Source organism: Pseudophryne corroboree, chromosome 1 (assembly GCF_028390025.1).
Source record: "Pseudophryne corroboree isolate aPseCor3 chromosome 1, aPseCor3.hap2, whole genome shotgun sequence".
NCBI classification, from domain to species: domain Eukaryota; kingdom Metazoa; phylum Chordata; class Amphibia; order Anura; family Myobatrachidae; genus Pseudophryne; species Pseudophryne corroboree.
Window position 1 is genome coordinate 1,101,864,879 of NC_086444.1, and position 18,772 is coordinate 1,101,883,650.

The window sequence follows — 18,772 nt, forward strand, 5'->3', positions numbered from 1 at the left end:
TTCGCTATATTAAAGAGGCGGCTTCTGATGCCGGTATCCTAGCAGCCAAGGCCTCTACTACATCAGTCCTGGCTCGCAGGATATTGTGGCTGAGATCCTGGTCTGTGGATCTGGGACTCTAGAAAAACCCTGGAGGTACTCCCTTTCAAGGGGGATATTCTGTTTGGGGAGGACTTAAATAAGACAGTGGCTGACTTGACTACTGCCAAAACTGCCTGTCTGCCTAATACAGCTCCTTCTATGTCGAAGGCCAAAGGCACGTCCTTTCGCCCCTTTCGTCCTTCAGGTAATGCAAAAGGTCAGGTGTACCATAAGCAGGGCCGCACTTCCAAACCTGGTAAGCCGAAGCCCAAAAGAGCCTGGGCTGCCCGTCAGCCAGCAGCCAAGACCAATAAGCCTGCCGCATGACGGGGCGGGCCTCCCCCTGGGGGATCCCAGGGTGGGGGGCCGGCTTCTAGGGTATACCCAGGAATGGTTGAAGACCACTTTAGATGCCTGGGTATGGGAAGTCGTCACTCCAGGTTACGCCATAGCCTTCAAAAACCGACCCCCTCATCGATTTTGCCAGACAGACGTCCCGTCGGACCAGACAAAGGCAAACACTCTACATTCGGTGGTACAGACCCTCCTGGATACAGGAGTCGTAGTACAGGTGCCTCTTGCTCAGAGGGGCCGTGGGTACTATTCTCCGCTGTTTCTAGTCCCGAAACCGAATGGGTCCTCCCGGCCCATTCTCAACCTCAAGGCACTGAACAAATTTGTGAAGGTTTCCAAGTTCTGTATGGAAACCCTTCGCTCTATAGTTCTGGCCTTGGAACCTGGGGACTACATGGTCTCCTTGGACATACAAGATGCTTACCTGCATATTCCTATAGCAGTGTCACATCAACAATACCTGAGGTTCGCTATTGGCAACCTCCATTACCAGTTTTGGGCGTTACCTTTTGGTTTAACAACGGCTCCGCGAGTCTACACCAAAGTTATGGCGGTGATGACGGTGGTACTCCGCCGTCAAGGGGTCAGGATACTGCCGTATCTGGACGACTTGTTAATCCTGGCAATTTCCCCAGATCTTCTCCTGCATCATCTGGATATGACGGTCCGGTTTCTACAAGCCCACGGGTGGCTCATCAACTGGAGGAAATCCTCCCTGATCCCTGCTCAGAGCATGGTGCATCTGGGAGCGCTGTTGGACACTCACAACCAGAGGTTGTTCTTGTCTCAGGAGAAAGTCCTGAAACTTCAGGACAGGATTAGTTGCTTCCTTTCTCGTCCGCAAGTGTCTATACATTCGGCAATGCAGGTGCTGGTCCTCATAGGTGTCAGCATTCGACATGGTGGAGTATGCTCAATTCCATTCTCGCCCCCTCCAGAAGCTGATTCTAGGCAAGTGGGACGGCCTGCCTCACCGGATCAGGTCTCACATGATCTCTTTGACTCCGGAGGTCCATCTGTCGCTGCTCTGGTGGCTCCTGGACCGACAATTGTGCAGAGGCCGTCCCTTCTGGATATCCAACTGGGTCCTGTTGATGACAGATGCCAGTCTAAGAGGTTGGGGCGCGGTGCTGGAGCAGCACTCCTTGCAGGGTCGGTGGACCAAGGAGGAATCTCTCCTCTTGATCAACATTCTGGAATTGCGGGTGGTCTTCAATGCGTTGAACCTAGCCCAGCATTTGATTCAGAACCGTCCTGTTCAAGTACAGTCGGACAATGCCACCACAGTGGCTTACATAAATCATCAAGGCGGCACTCTAAGCCGTTTGGCAATGAAGGAAGCCTCACGGATTCTACGTTGGGCAGAACGCCACCTACCGGCAATATCGGCAATATTCAGGAGTCCTGAATTGGGAAGTGGACTTTCTCAGTCATCAGGACGTGCATGCCGGCGAGTGGGGCCTCCATCCAGAAGTGTTTCAACTCCTCGTGGAAAGGTGGGGTCTTCCAGATGTGAATCTGATGGCGTCTCGACACAATCACAAGGTTCCGGTCTTCGGAGCAAGGACAAGGGATCCTCAAGCAGCATTCGTGGATGCGCTGGCAGTGCCGTGGAGGTTTCGGTCGCCGTACGTGTTCCCTCCGGTGTCACTCTTGCCCAGGGTAATTCGGAAGATCAAGCAAGAAAAAGGAAATCTGCTTCTCATAGCTCCGGCGTGGCCCAGACGGCACTGGTTCTCAGACCTGCAAGGCCTATCGTCAGAGCGTCCACTTCTACTTCCACAACGCTCAGACCTCCTAGTTCAGGGCCCCTGTGTCTACCAGGACCTAGCCCGGCTGTCTTTGACGGCGTGGCTCTTGAAGCTTCAGTCTTAAGAGCTAAGGGTATTTCTGAAGAGGTCATTAAAACTATTTTGCGGGCCCGGAAACCGGCCTCTGCTCGGATTTACCACCGGGTCTGGCATTCCTACTTTGTTTGGTGCGCATCTAACCATTATGACGCTTCCAAGTTTAGTACAGCCAAACTTTTGGCTTTTCTACAGCAGGGCCTAGATTTAGGCCTGCGTCTGGCTTCCCTCAATGTTCATATTTCTGCCTTGTCGGTGTGGTTTCAGAGAAAAATTGCGACTTTACCTGATGTTCATACTTTCACTCAGGGTGTGTTGCGTATCCAACCTCCCTCTGTCCCGCCTGTGGCTCCTTGGGACTTGTCTGTGGTTTTGGAGGCGTTGCAGGAGCCTCCATTTAAACCTCTTGGTTCAAGCTGACCTTAAGTGGCTTTCCCTCTGCTAGAAGAGTGTCTGGTCTGGGTGCCTTGCTGGCTATTGCCTCTGCTAGAAGAGTGTCGGATCTGGGTGCCTTGTCTTGTAGTTCCCCATATCTGATTTTTCACCATGACCGGGCGGTTCTTAGGACTCGTCCCGGATATTTACCTAAGGTGGTTTCTTCGTACCACCTTAATCAGGAGATTGTGGTTCCAGCTTTTGTTTCTCCTGATTTGTCTCCCAAAGAGCGGTCTTTGGATGTGGTACGGGCTCTCCGTATCTATGTGAAGAGAACTGCTTCTGTTCAAAAGTCTGATTCTCTTTGTTTTGTTTGGGTTTCACAAACGTGGCTGGCCTGCTCACAAGCAGACCCTGGACAGGTGGATTAGAATGGTGATTGCGCATTTTATGTGAAGGCTGGTCTGTCAGCTCCTGTTCACAATACGGCCCATTCTACTCGGTCTGTTGGACCTTCTTGGGCGGCCCAACATGGTGCGACCCTTGACCAATTGTGCAAGGCGGCTACGTGGTTCTCCGTGAACACGTTCATAATGTTCTATGCCTTCGATACTGCCGCTACCCAGGATGCTTCCTTTGGACGCCGGGTTCTTGTGCCCGCTACAGTGCGTCCCCTCCCATAAGGAACTGCTTTAGGACATCCTCATTGTCCAGACTTGTGGAGCCCAGTGTACCCCGCAGCAGAAAACGAGTTTTATGGTAAGAACTTACCCTTGTTAAAACTCTTTCTGCGAGGTACACTGGGCTCCACAAGGCGCCCACCCTGACGCACTTAGCTTCTTTGGGTTGATATGGCATTAGCCGCTGACACTTCTCTTGTCGTGAGAGTGTGGTGTATGTGGCTACTAACCGTTGTCGTCTCTTTTCCTGCTACTGCATTGGGCTGGTGAACTAAACTGAGCTCCTGTGCTGGGAGGTGGGGTTATAGAGGAGGCGGCACTGTGCATTCTGTCAACAGTCAAAGCTTTGAGCCTGTTAGTGCCTCGGATCAAGATCCTACTCTAAACCCCATTGTCCAGACTTGTGGAGCCCAGTGTACCTCGCAGAAAGAGTTTTAACAAGAGTAAGTTCTTACCATAAAACTCGTTTTTATGCCCAATTTATGCAGAAATCCAGGTAATTACAAAGGATTCACTTTTTTATGCTACTGGGGGTCATTCCGAGTTGATGATCATGTCCATAGACATGTGGGGGGACGCCCAGCAAAGGGCTATCCCGCCCCGCATGTCCGTGCTGCCCCCGCCCGGAGAAGTGCAAAAGCTTCGCACAGCGGTGATGCTTTTGCACTTTAGGAGTAGTGTCCGGCCAGTGCAGCTTTAGCGTGCTGGCCGGGAGCTACTCGTCGCGCTGCGGCTGCATGTGGCGTCACGCAGCCGCTGCGGCCCACCCCCGCATGGTCCGGCCACGCCTGTTTTCGCCGGACCGCGCCCACGAAACGGCAGCCAAACATCGCCGTTCGCGATCGTTGCGCAGCGACGGCCGTCGGACAATACAATGAATGGCAATACTCTGTTGATCCAGATTATTTCTATGTTGGTCCTTATTTCCACAGCTCTTCCACGGTTTATAGTTCCATTTTTGTGGCTAAATAGATTAATGTCCACTGCAGTGTTACTTTGTATTTATATATGCCACTTGAGTGGATAGAGTGTTACTTTGCATCTATGGACCGCTATATTGTATCAGCGACCGCCTCTGCCTGTCAATCAGGCAGAGGCGATCGTAGCGCAGCGAGGGCCGTCGGGCATGCGCAGTTCTGACCCGATCGCGCCGCTGCGATAAACTGCAGCGTGCGATCGGGTCAGAACAGCACTGAGCTGGCAGAAGAACACAGAGTAGTGTACTTGCTTAGCAAATGATCATAACACTCCTACAACTCTTGCTCAGTATTTGGATAGATTTACTTAGCAGCGGTTTTAATCCCACAAATTTAATTTCAATAATATTAAATGCAAACATGCCCGGTTTTGCATTTAATATTATTGCTGTTTTATCATTTGGGATCAAAATCGCAGAGAATCCAGCCCATTATCTCATAGTTTACCATCCTAATACTTTGCCTCAATTGGCTGACACTTATAGGGACCATGAGAAGCAATAGGAAATATGTCCTAAGTAAAAGCTGCTACAAAGAGGACCAACCATAGGGTGTAGAAGAGGAAAGGTGAGTATGTTCAAGTGGAAGGCAGAATGGGCATTTGCATTTTGTCTAGTCCACAGCACAGAGGTTGTGGAAACTGAGAAAGCACAACCAAGCACAGTCAGACCACAGTCTGCTGTTAAGTATATTTTCATAGTGGATGGGGTACAATATCTAGATCAACATCTGAAAAAGTACTCCATAAAAGGTTTAAGATAAGATTTTTTTTTTTTTTGCAATTTGCAGCGTTTCATCTTATAACCCCCCCCCCCAAATAAATAAATAAATAAATACCTTCTTGGTTGCTAAAAGTATCTACCGTTTGTAATGCAGTTGGCAGAGTTGCTAATTGATGATCCCTGCTTAGGAGAGGCCTCCACATCAAAACGTGGTAAGCCAGGAACCAGCTCAAACCTCTTACGGCTAACAGAGAGACAGTTCCCATATTGTGTCCCTCCAACAGAGACGAGACCGTCCAAAAGGAAAATTCACGAAGAGACGTACTTCTGCAAACATCTTTATATCGGACTTTGCACTGTATCATACAGCATATAAAGTGTGTGTATATATATATATATATATATATATATATATATATATATGTGTGTGTGTGTGTGTGTGTGTGTGTGTGTGTGTGTGTGTATATATATATATATATATATATATATATACTGCTCAAAAAAATAAAGGGAACACTTAAACAACACATCCTAGATCTGAATGAATGAAATATTCTTCTTAAATACTTTGCTCTTTACATAGTTGAATGTGCTGACAACAAAATCACACAAAAATGATCACTGAAAATCAACTTTATTAACCCATGGAGGTCTGGATTTGGAGTCACCCTCAAAATGAAAGTGGAAAAACACACTACAGGCTGATCCAACTTTGATGTAATGTCCTTAAAACAAGTCAAAATGAGGCTCAGCAGTGTGTGTGGCCTCCTCGTGCCTGTATGACCTCCCTACAACGCCTGAGCATGCTCCTGATGAGGTGGCGGATGGACTCCTGAGGGATCTCCTCCCAGACCTGGACTAAAGCATCCGCCAACTCCTGGGCAGTCTATGGAGCAACGTGGCATTGGTGGATGGAGCGAGACATGATGTCCCAGATGTGCTCAACTGGATTCAGGTCTGGGGAACGGGCGGGCCAGTCCATAGCATCAATGCCTTCGTCTTGCAAGAACTGCTGACACACACCAGCCACATGAGGTCTAGCATTGTCTTGCATTAGGAGGAACCCAGGGCCAACTGCACCAGCATATGGTCTCACAAGGGGTCTGAGGATCTCATCTCGGTACCTAATGGCAGTCAGGCTACCTCTGGCGAGCACATGGAGAGCTGTGCGGCCCCCCAAAGAAATGCCACCCCACATTACTGACCCACTGCCAAACCGGTCATGCTGGAGGATGTTGCAGGCAGCAGAACGTTCTCCTTGGCGTCTCCAGACTCTGTCACATGTGCTCAGTGAGAACCTGCTTTCATCTGTGAAGAGCACAGGGCGCCAGTGGCGAATTTGCCAATCTTGGTGTTGTCTGGCAAATGCCAAACGTCCTGCACGGTGTTGGGCTGTAAGCACAACCCCCACCTGTGGGCGTCGGGCTCTCATACCACCCTCATGGAGTCTGTTTCTGATCGTATGAGTAAGCACATGCACATTTGTGGCTTGCTGGAGGTCATTTTGCAGGGCTCTGGCAGTGCTCCTCCTGTTCCTCCTTGCACAAAGGCGGAGGTAGCGGTCCTGCTGCTGGGTTGTTGCCCTCCTACGGCCTCCTCCACGTCTCCTGATGTACTGGCCTGTCTCCTGGTAGCGCCTTCATGCTCTGGACACTACACTGACAGACACAGCAAACCTTCTTGCCACAGCTCGCATTGACGTGCCATCCTGGATGAGCTGCACTACCTGAGCCACTTGTGTGGGTTGTAGGGAGGTCATACAGGCACGTGGAGGCCACACACACTACTGAGCCTCATTTTGACTTGTTTTAAGGACATTACATCAAAGTTGGATCAGCCTGTAGTGTGTTTTTCCACTTTAATTTTGAGGGTGACTCCAAATCCAGACCTCCATGGGTTAATAAATTTGATTTCCATTGATAATTTTTGTGTGATTTTGTTGTCAGCACATTCAACTATGTAAAGAACAAAGTATTTAATAAGAATAATTCATTCATTCAGATCTAGGATGTGTTATTTTAGTGCTCCCTAACTGATTGTCAATTAATTTACAACCAACAACCATAAACAATTCACAATAATTTATTAAAAGCAATTCATTGGACATGTATAACCTCTAGCAGAATAACATCAAGGTTTAAGTGTCCTTGCTATAGAGTTCAGATCTATAGCAAGGACACTTAAACCTTGATGTTATTCTGCTAGAGGTTATACATGTCCAATGAATTGCTTTTAATAAATTATTGTGAATTGTTTATGGTTGATGGTTGTAAATTAATTGACAATCAGTTATTTTACTTTATTTTAAAAAAGTCTGTTGTGCGCACTTGGAATTCTGTTGTGTGTGTGTGTGTGTGTGTGTGTGTGTGTGTGTGTGTGTGTGTGTGTATATATATATATATATATATATATATATATATATATAATTATACACAGTGCCTTGCTAAAGTATTCACCACCCTGGCTTATTACCTATTTTGTTACATTTCAACCTGTAATTTATTTATTTTTTTAAATATGGATTTTATGTGATGGAGCTGCACAAAATAGTCTAAGTTGGTGACGTGACACAAGAAAAAATTATATAAAGAATTTATATAAATAAAAATTTTAAAATTGGCATGTGCATATGTATTGAAACCCTTTGCTATGAAGCCCTTTAAAAGTTCTGGTGCAACCATTTACCTTCGAAAGTCACATAATTAGTGAAATGAAGTCCATCTCTGTGCAATCTAAGTGTCACATGATCTGTCAGTATAAACACACCTTTTCTGAAAGGCCCAAGAGGCTGCAACACTACTAAGCAAGAGCCATCACACCATGAAGACCAAGGAGCTCTCCAAACAAGGTAAGGACAAAGTTGTTAAGAAGTACAAGTCAGGGTTGGGTTATAAATAAAATAAAAATAAATATCCAAATCTTTGATACCCCAGAGCACCATCAAATCCATCATCTTCAAATGGAAATAACATGTTACAACAACAAACCTGCCAAGAGAGGGCCGGCCACCAAAACTCACAGACCGTGCAAGGAGGGCATTAATCAGAGAGGCAGCACAGAGACCAAAGGTAACCCTGAAGGAGCTGCAGAGTTCCACAGCAGAGAATGGTCTATCTGCGCATGTGACCACAATAAGCCGTACGCTCCATAGAGCTAAGCTTTATGGAAGAGTGGCCAGAAAAAAACATTACTTAGTGTTAAAAATAAGAAGGTTTTGAGTTTGCCATAAGGCATGTAGACGACTCCCCAAATGTATGGAGGAAGGTGCTCTGGTCAGATGAGACTAAAATTTAACTTTTTGGTCACCAAGGAAAACGCTATGTCTGGCGCAAACCCAACACATCCCATCAACCCAAGAACCCCATCCCCACAGTGAAACATGGTGGTGGCAGAATCATGCTATGGGGATGTTTTTCAGCAGCAGGGACTGGTAAACTGTTTCGAGTCGAGGGAAAGATGGATGGTGCTAAATACAAGGATCTTCTTGAGCAAAACCTCTTTCAGTCTGCCTGTGATTTGAGACTGGGACAGAGGTTCACCTTCCAGCAGGACAATGACCTGAAGCATACTGCTAAAGCAACACTCGAGTGGTTTAAGGGGAAACATTTAAATGTGTTGGAATGTCCTAATCAAAGCCCAGTTCTCAATCGAATTGAGAATCTGTGGTCAGACTTGAAGATTGCTGTTCACAAGCGGAAACCATCCACCATGAAGCAGCTGGAGCAGTTTTGCCTTGAGGAATGGGCAAAAATCCCAGTGGCAAGCTCATAGAGACTTATCCAAAGTGACTTGAAGCTGTAATTGCCGCAAAAGGTGGCTCTACAAAGTACTGACTTTAGGGGGGTGAATAGTTATGCACGCAGAAGTTTTCTGTTATTTTGTCCTATTTGTTGTTTGCTTCACAATAAAAAAAAAAAAAAAAAAAAAAAAAACCCAAAAAAACAACCATCTTCAAAGTTGTAGGCATGTTCTGTGAATGAAATGATGCATACCGTCAAACAATCCATTTTAATTCCAGGTTGCGAAGCAACAAAACATGAAAAATGCAAAGGGTGGTGAATACTTTAGCAAGGCACTGTGTATATGTGTGTATGTATGTATGTATGTATGTATGTATGTATGTATATATGTAGAGTTGTTTAGTTTTGTTAAAAGAAAAAAACTAAACACATCAGCCTGTTAAATGGATAAGTTAAACTTTACATACCAATGACAAACACATTACCAACTGTGCTTTCTTTCTTTCTTTCTTTCTTTCTTTCTTTCTTTCTTTCTTTCTTTCTTTCTTTCTTTCTTTCTTTCTTTCTTTCTTTCTTTCTTTCTTTCTTTCTTTCTTTCTTTCTTTCTTTCTTTCTTTCTTTCTTTCTTTCTTTCTTTCTTTCTTTCTTTCTTGTCTTTTTTCCTTTTTTTTTATTACGTCCTAGAGGATGCTGGGGTCCACATTAGTACCATGGGGTATAGACTGGTCCACTGGGAGCCACTGGCACTTTAAGAGTTTGAGAGTGTGGGCTGGCTCCTCCCTCTATGCCCCTCCTACCAGACTCAGTATAGAAAATGTGCCCGGAGGAGCCGGTCACAGCTAGGGAAGCTCCATAGGAGTTATTTTAGTTTTATTGTTTTAAATAGAGTTTAGGCACAGGGAGGCTGCTGGCAACAGCCTCCATGCTTCGAGGGACTAAGGGGGGGGGAGTAGTGTCCGCCCTGCGGGGTCTGTGCCACGATCTCCGCTGACAGGACACTGAACTCCTGAGGGGATCGAACGTTCCCCGCCACAGTGGATCGCTCACCCCAGCAGCATGCCACCACCCCCTTCCAGAGCCAGAAGATCAGTGGCGAGTTAGTCACCGACCCCCCTGGCAAGCGGGGAGCTGGTGTGAAGATGGCGGCAACAGGGTAAGGAGCGCAGTACTAACTGCGCTCCGGTTCTCAGCGGTACATAGTGCGGCGCTGTGAGGGGCGCCCTGAGCCAGCGCCTACACCCTACACTGACCTCTAAGCCTGTCAGGGTCCCAGGATCGCTGCCAGCATTTTTCCTCAGGCCAGTATAATCTTCAGAAGAGCGGGAAGCAGCACCATGAAAGGGGGCAGAGCTTCTCCTCAGAGCGGACCCAGCAGCGTTCAGCGCCATTTTCCTGCCTGCAGAAGCACTGTCATGGAGAGCTGTCCCTCCACTTAAACTCCTGCTATCTCTCACGGTACCAGGGGTTTGTAGAAAGGTGGTGGGGCTGATATATCTGTACTGTGCTACCTACTGTGTTAAGGTACACCGTAAATGCTGGTTAGCGCTGTGTGTGGGTTGGCTCCAATCTCTGTGTCTCTCTTGCCATTCTTAGGGGGGAAACTCTGTCTGCCCTTCCCTGTGTGTGTGTGTGTGTGTGTGTGTGTGTGTGTGTGTGTGTGTGTGTGTGTAGAGTGTCTGTGGTCTCCATTAAGCTACTTCCAGGGACTCTGTGTCATGTACTGCAGAGGATATGTCCTCTCAGAAAGATCCCATTCCATGTAATAAGGATTGCAGTAAGCGCATGTCCCTGCAAGGGAGCCTGAGTGGTTAGCCTCTAATAAAACTAGGATTTCTCAGATTTCTACTAGGGTTGCACAGAATGAGTCGGAAACTCAGGTTTTGCAGAACTCTATGGCAGTTTGATCCGGTTCTGTTACTTCAGGGCCCCCTACTGCATGTTCCCACAAATGTGCTCTTGCCCAGATTATGCAAGATGACACGGATACCGATTCTGACACGGCAGACGGTGATGGGGATGTGCTGCGGGGGGGGGGGGGGGGGGGGCGGCATCTCTTGCGAAAGGGGTGCAGTTGATGATGGAGACCATTAGAGATGTGTTGAATATTGCTGAAACAACACCTGAGCAGGTTGAGGAGGCTTACTTCACTGACAATAAGAAAGCCTCGTTAACCTTCCCTGCGTCTAAGGAATTAAATGCTATATTTGAGAGAGCCTGGGAAATCCCGGAGAAAATAATTCGGATCCCTATAAAGGTTCTGGTTGCCTTCCCTTTCCCTGAGGATAGGAAAAAATGGGAAAACCCACCCATAGTTGTCGTGTCTGTATCCAGACTCTCAAAAAAGGTGGTTTTACCTGTTCCAAAATCTACCGCGTTAAAAGAACTGGCTGATCGCAAAATTGACACTACGCTCAAATCCATATACACTGCTTCAGGGGCGATACTACGTCCTACTATTGCCTGTGCATGGAATTCCAAAGCTATAGAAAAGTGGTCAGGCACGTTACTTGAGGATTTGGATACAATGGATAAAAGTGACGTTGAATTGTTTTTACATAACATTCAGGATTCTGCAGGATTTATGGTAGAATCCATGAAAGACCTGGGTTCCATGGCTGCAGGGATATCTTCCATGTCTGTCTCAGCTCGTAGAGAACTTTGACTGCGCCAGTGGTCTGCTGACGCGGAATCCAGGAGAGGTGTGGAGACCCTACCCTACGCAGGTCAGGCTCTCTTTGGGGAAGCGTTGGATGCATGGATTTCCACGGCTACAGCGGGTAAGTCACCTTTTCTTCCCTCAGCTGCACCTACTACGAAGAAACCTTTTTCTTCAGCTGCATCACAGTCCTTTCGGGTTGCTAAAACAAAAAAGGCCAAGCCGTCCAACGCCTTCTTTAGAGGAGGTTGACCAAAATCCAAGAAACCTGCTGCTGCGGGTTCCCAGGATCAGAATCCTGCTTCAGGTACGCCAAAGCATGACGGTGGACCGCGCGGCCTGGAGGTGGGGCCGGTGGGGGCGAGACTCAGGCATTTCAGTCACGTCTGGGTATCGTCTGGCCTGGATCCCTGGGTACAGGATATTGTGTCCCAGGGGTACAAGCTGGAGTTTCAAGATCTCCCTCCTCACCGATTCTTCAAATCAGGCTTACCAGCTTTGCTGGCGGACAGGGCTATCCTACAGGAAGCCATCCAGAAGTTGGTGGAGTCACAGGTCATTCTACCAGTTCCTTCCCATTTGCAAAACAAAGGTTACTATTCGAACCTTTTTCGTGGTTCCGAAACCGTATGGTTCGGTCAGGCCCATTCTGAACTTAAAATGGCTAAACCTCTTTTTGAGGGAGTTCAAGTTCAAAATGGTGTTTCTGTGGGCAGTGATATCAGGTCTGGAAGAGGGGGAATTCCTGGTATCCCTGGATATCAAGGATGCATACCTCCACATTCCGATTTGGCCGCCGCATGAAGCTTTTCTCCGATTCGCACTGTTGGACAGTCATTTTCAGTTCCATGCCCTGCCATTCGGCCTCTCCACAGCACCGAGGGTCTTCACCAAGGTGATGGAGGAGATGATGGTTCTCCTCCGCAGACAGTGGGTGAACATAATTCCATATCTGGACGATCTTCTGATAAAGGCATGGTCCAAGAAGAAGCTGTTACAGTCCATTCTTCTCACGACCCATTTACTAAGGGAAATCGGTTGGATCCTGAGGATCCAGGAGGTTGTCCTTTCTGGGAATGATCCTCGACACGGAGGTGCAGAGGGTGTTTTTCTTCTGGAGGAGAAAGTTTGGTGATACAAACAATGGTCCGGGATGTCCTGAAGCCAGCCCGGGTGTCAGTTCATCAGTTCATTCGCCTTCTGGGGAAGATGGTGGCCTCTTACGAGGCTCTGCAGTACGGGAGGTTTCATGCTCGGCCCTTCCCACTGGATCACCTGGACAAGTGGTCAGGATCTCATCTACACATTCACCAGAGAATACGTCTGTCGCCAAAGGCCAGGATTTCACTCCTCTGGTAGCTACAATTACCTCACCTTCTGGAGGGCGGCAGGTTCGGGATTCAGGACGGGATCCTTCTAACCACGGATGCAAGTATCCGGGGCTGGGGCACAGTCACTCAAGGGGAGAACTTCCAAGGAAGGTGGTCAAGTCTGTAAACCGGCCTACCAATAAACATTCTGGAACTGAGAGCCGTCTACAACGGTCTTCTCCAAGCGGCCCATCTTCTGCTAGATCGAGCCATTCAAGTGCAGTCGGACAATGTAACGACAGTAGCTTACATAAACCGTCAGGGCGGAATGAAAAGCAGGGCTGCAATGTCACAGGTAACCACAATCATCCTCTGGGCAGAAAAATTATGCGTTGGCGCTGTCGGCAATCTTCATTCCGGGAGTAGACAACTGGGAAGCAGACTTCCTCAGCAGACACGATCTCCATCCAGGAGAGTGGGGACTCTATCCGGAGGTGTTCAAGAAGGTAACAGATCTTTGGGGTGTACCTCAAATAGACATGATGGCCTCTCGTCTCAACAAGAAGCTTCGGCGGTATTGTTCCAGGTCGAGGGTCTTACAAGCCGTGGTGGTGGACGCCCTATTGACTCCGTGGGTGTTCCGGTCGGTGTACGTGTTTCCTCTACTTCCACTCATTCCAAGATTTCTAAAACTCGCAAGGAGAACAAGAGTTCAGGCGATCCTCATTGCTCCGGACTGGCCAAAGAGGGCTTGGTACACTGATCTTTATGGATCTACTGCTAGAAGAGCCGAGGCCTCTTCCTCTTCGGGAGGACCTGCTGCAGCAGGGGCCGTTCGCTTATTAAGACTTACCACGGCTACGTTTGACGGCATGGAGGTTGAACGCCAGATATTAGCTCGGACGGGCATTCTAAACAAGGTTATTCCTACCCTTATACAGGCTAGGAAAGGAGTAACGTCTAAACATTACCATCGTATTTGGAAAAAATATGTATCTTGGTGCGAGTCCAAGAAGTTTCCTACGGTGGAGTTTCAACTGGGACGGTTTCTCCTCTTCCTGCAAGCAGGTGTGGATATGGGCCTGCGGTTGGGATCCGTCAAGTTCCAGATTTCGGCCCTATCCATTTTCTTCCGGAAACAGTTGGCTTCCCTTCCTGAGGTTCAGACTTTTCTCAAAGGGGTTCTGCACATCCAGCCTCCCTTTGTGCCGCCTACGGCGCCCTGGGATCTTAACGTGGTGTTACAGTTTCTCCAATCGGATTGGTTTGAACCTCTGCTAGAGGTTGAGGTCAAGTTTCTCACGTGGAAGGCTGTCACTTTATTGGCCTTAGCTTCTGCTAGACGTGTGTCAGAGTTGGGCGCTTTGTCTTGTAAGAGCCCCTACTTGATCTTCCATGAAGATAGAGCTGAGCTCCGGACATGTCAGCAGTTCCTTCCAAAGGTTTTGTCAGCATTTCATATCAACCAACCTATTGTGGTGCCAGTGGCTACTGACTCCTCAATTTCGTCAAAGTCCTTGGATGTTGTAAGGGCTCTGAAAATCTATGTGAAGAGGACTGCTCGTCACAGAAAATCGGACTCTCTGTTCGTCCTATATGATCCCAAGAAACTTGGGTGTCCTGCTTCTAAGCAGACAGTATCTCGTTTGATCAAGTTCACTATCCAGCATGCGTATTCTACGTCAGGATTGCCGTGTCCTACGTCTGTTAAGGCCCACTTTACTTGTAAGGTGGGTTCTTCCTGGGGTGCTGCCCGATGTGTCTCGGCTGTACAGCTTTGCCGAGCGGCTACTTGGTCTGGGTCGAACACGTTTGCAAATTTCTACAAGTTCGATACTTTGGCCTCTGAGGACCTGAAGTTTGGTCAGTCTGTTCTGCAGGAGCCTCCGCTCTCTCCCTCCCATTCTTGGAGCTTTGGTACATCCCTATGGTACTAATGTGGACCCCAGCATCCTCTAGGACCAAGAGAAAATAGGATTTTAATTACCGGTTAATCCTTTTCTCGTAGTCCGTAGAGGATGCTAGGTGCCTGCCCAGCGCTTCGTGATCCTGCTATGGTTACTTAGTTCAGTACTGCTTAGTTCTTGGTTATGTACAGTTTTGTTACTTGGTAAGTAATATTATTCAGTTGTTGCTGATGTTTCAAGCTAGTTAGCTTGGTTTGCCTTGTGTGTGAGCTGGTGTGAATCTCGCCACTATCTGTGTAAAATCCTTCTCTCAAAGTTGTCCGTCTCCTCGGGCACAGTTTCTGAACTGAGTCTGGTAGGAGGGGCATAGAGGGAGGAGCCAGCCCACACTCTCAAATTCTTAAAGTGCCAATGGCTCCTAGTGGACCCGTCAATACCCATGGTACTAATGTGGACCCCAGTATCCTCTACGGACTACGAGAAAAGGATTTACCGGTAGGTAATTAATATCCTATTTTTTCTTTCTTTGTTTTAGGTTGGGAGAAAAAACTTCAAAATGCGGTGTACCGGGAGCTTAGCGTGTAAGTGTGGAAATGTATTACAATTGAATTACATTCCTTGTTATGAAGAGATGTGCACAGTATCCACATTGCCGTTTTAAGTCAGAGCATATAGTAAACATTGGTATCCTTATGTTTATTCATTCTAAGGCTCTTTTGTCACCTGGCCATGGTACATGGGCCCGCATATTTGCGTAAATGTGTGCTAAGAACTTCAATTATACTCCATGTTAATTGTGAGGGTTTATTTAAATTATTTTTACTATCTATGTTCTTAGTGCGAAGAGTGTGCATCTGCATCTCTTTTCCTAAATTGGCGGTATGTAATGCGGTCTGAGATCGCCGGAGGTCTCCGGACGTTTTTTTTAAAGGCACAATCGCTTACAAACTATGGTTTTGTCTTGTAAGGGATTTGTCTCTCTAAAAAAATGTCCGAGATTAGCTGGCATCTTGCACCTCCGGCGATCTCAGACTGCGTTACATCCCGCTGTAAATTAGGTTCTTTAGTTCTCTTGATAGCCAGAAGATTTAAACAAGCTGGTACTGTTCTAGAGCAATTCAATGGAAAAAGTGTTTGGTTTGAAGAAATACTATTTTAAATTGTACGGTTCAATAAATGGGTTATGGTCGTTAGGTCGACACTCATTAGGTCGACCACTGAAGGTCGACAATGCCATTAGGTCGACATGTACTAGGTCGACAGGTCAAAAGGTTGACATGATTTTTTCACTTGTTTAATTTTTTGTATTTTTTCATACTTAACGATCCATGTGGACTAAGATTGGAACGGTAATCTGTGCTGAGCTGAGCGAAGTGAGGCACCTTGCCCGAAGCTCTTGAGCCATGCAAGGGGAGACGGTGCACTAATTTGGGTTCGCCGTCACTTTACGGAGAAAACTACACCAAAAAACAGTAAAAAACCTCATGTCGACCTTTTGACCTGTCGGCTTTGTACATATCGACCTAATGACCATGTCGACCTATTGTCCCTGTCGACCTAATGCATGTCGACCTTAATGACTGTCGACCGCAGTTGTGTCTATCCAACGACCCATACCCCAATAAATCTTAAAATAGACTATAAATGTACTATGATCATTGTGTAACCACATTTCTCTATCGTCCTAGTGGATGCTGGGGTTCCTGAAAGGACCATGGGGAATAGCGGCTCCGCAGGAGACAGGGCACAAAAAGTAAAGCTTTTCCAGATCAGGTGGTGTGCACTGGCTCCTCCCCCTATGACCCTCCTCCAGACTCCAGTTAGATTTTTGTGCCCGGCCGAGAAGGGTGCAATCTAGGTGGCTCTCCTAAAGAGCTGCTTAGAAAAAGTTTAGCTTAGGTTTTTTATTTTACAGTGAGTCCTGCTGGCAACAGGATCACTGCAACGAGGGACTTAGGGGAGAAGAAGTGAACTCACCTGCGTGCAGGATGGATTGGCTTCTTGGCTACTGGACATCAGCTCCAGAGGGACGATCACAGGTACAGCCTGGATGGTCACCGGAGCCGCGCCGCCGGCCCCCTTGCAGATGCTGAAGTCAGAAGAGGTCCAGAATCGGCGGCTGAAGACTCCTGCAGTCTTCTAAAGGTAGCGCACAGCACTGCAGCTGTGCGCCATTTTCCTCTCAGCACACTTCACACGCAGTCACTGAGGGTGCAGGGCGCTGGGGGGGGGCGCCCTGGGAGGCAAATGTAACCTATATAAAGGCTAAAAATACCTCACATATAGCCCCCAGAGGCTATATGGAGATATTTAACCCCTGCCTGGATTCACAAAATAGCGGGAGACGAGCCCGCCGGAAAAGGGGCGGGGCCTATCTCCTCAGCACACGGCGCCATTTCCTCTCACAGCTCCGCTGGTCAGGACGGCTCCCAGGTCTCTCCCCTGCACTGCACTACAGAAACAGGGTAAAACAGAGAGGGGGGGCAAATTTATGGCGATATTTTTATATATATATAAAGCAGCTATAAGGGAGCACTTATTATAAGGCTATCCCTGTTATATATAGCGCTTTTGGTGTGTGCTGGCAAACTCTCCCTCTGTCTCCCCAAAGGGCTAGTGGGTCCTGTCTTCGTTAGGAGCATTCCCTGTGTGTCTGCTGTGTGTCGGTACGTGTGTGTCGACATGTATGAGGACGATATTGGTGTGGAGGCGGAGCAATTGCCAAATATGAGGATGTCACCCCCTAGGGAGTCGACACCAGAATGGATGCCTTTATTTATGGAACTACGGGATAGTGTCAACACGCTAAAGCAGTCGTTTGACGACATGAGACGGCCGGACAATCAATTAGTGCCTGTCCAGGCGACTCAAACACCGTCAGGGGCTGTAAAACGCCCTTTGCCTCAGTCGGTCGACACAGACCCAGACACAGGCACTGACTCCAGTGGTGACGGTGACGAATCAACCGTATTTTCCAGTAGGGCCACACGTTATATGATTTTGGCAATGAAGGAGGCGTTACATTTAGCTGATACTACAGGTACCACTAAACAGGGTATTATGTGGGGTGTGAAAAAACTACCTATAGTTTTCCTGAATCAGAAGAATTAAATGACGTGTGTAATGAAGCGTGGGTTGCTCCTGATAAAAAGCTGAAAATTTCAAAGAAATTATTGGCATTATACCCTTTCCCGCCAGAGGTTAGGGAGCGCTGGGAAACATCTCCTAGGGTGGACAAGGCGCTAACACGCTTATCTAAACAAGTGGCGTTACCCTCTCCTGAGACGGCCGCACTTAAAGATCCATCAGATAGGAGGATGGAAAATATCCAAAAAAGTATATACACACATGCAGGTGTTATACTACGACCAGCTATAGCGACTGCCTGGATGTGCAGTGCTGGGGTAGTTTGGTCAGAGTCCCTGATTGAAAATATTGATACCCTGGACAGGGACAATATTTTACTGTCGTTAGAACAAATAAAGGATGCATTTCTTTATATGCGTGATGCACAGAGGGATATCTGCACACTGGCATCACGGGTAAGTGCTATGTCCATTTCGGCCAGAAGAGCTTTATGGACGCGACAGTGGACAGGCAATGCGGATTCAAAACGGCATATGGAAGTTTTGCCGTATAAAGGGGAGGAGTTATTTGGAGTCGGTCTATCAGATTTGGTGGCCACGGCTACAGCCGGGAAATCCACCTTTCTACCTCAAGTCACTCCCCAACAGAAAAAGGCACCGACTTTTCAACCGCAGCCCTTTCGTTCCTTTAAAAATAAGAGAGCAAAGGGCTATTCATATCTGCCACGAGGCAGAGGTCGAGGGAAGAGACAGCAACAGGCAGCTCCTTCCCAGGAACAGAAGCCCTCCCCGGCTTCTACAAAAGCCTCAGCATGACGCTGGGGCTTCTCAAGCGGACTCGGGGACGGTGGGCGGTCGTCTCAAAAATTACAGCGCGCAGTGGGCTCACTCGCAAGTAGATCCCTGGATCCTGCAGATAATATCTCAGGGGTACAGGTTGGAATTAGAGACAGATCCACCTCGCCGTTTCCTGAAGTCTGCTTTACCAACGTCCCCCTCCGAAAGGGAGACGGTTTTGGAAGCCATTCACAAGCTGT

General features: G+C 47.7%; 1 protein-coding gene across 4 annotated transcripts in view; it reads left to right on the forward strand.

Annotated features, from left to right (window-relative positions):
- The window catches only part of TBC1D19 (TBC1 domain family member 19), a 503,848-nt gene that overhangs the window by 128,532 nt on the left and 356,544 nt on the right, over nucleotides 1–18,772 (forward strand). For all 4 annotated transcript variants that reach the window (XM_063922181.1, XM_063922190.1, XM_063922171.1 and 1 more), the window contains exon 3: nucleotides 15,185–15,230. In XM_063922181.1, coding sequence (XP_063778251.1) covers nucleotides 15,185–15,230 — 46 coding nt within the window. The remainder of the gene's footprint in view (nucleotides 1–15,184; nucleotides 15,231–18,772) is intronic.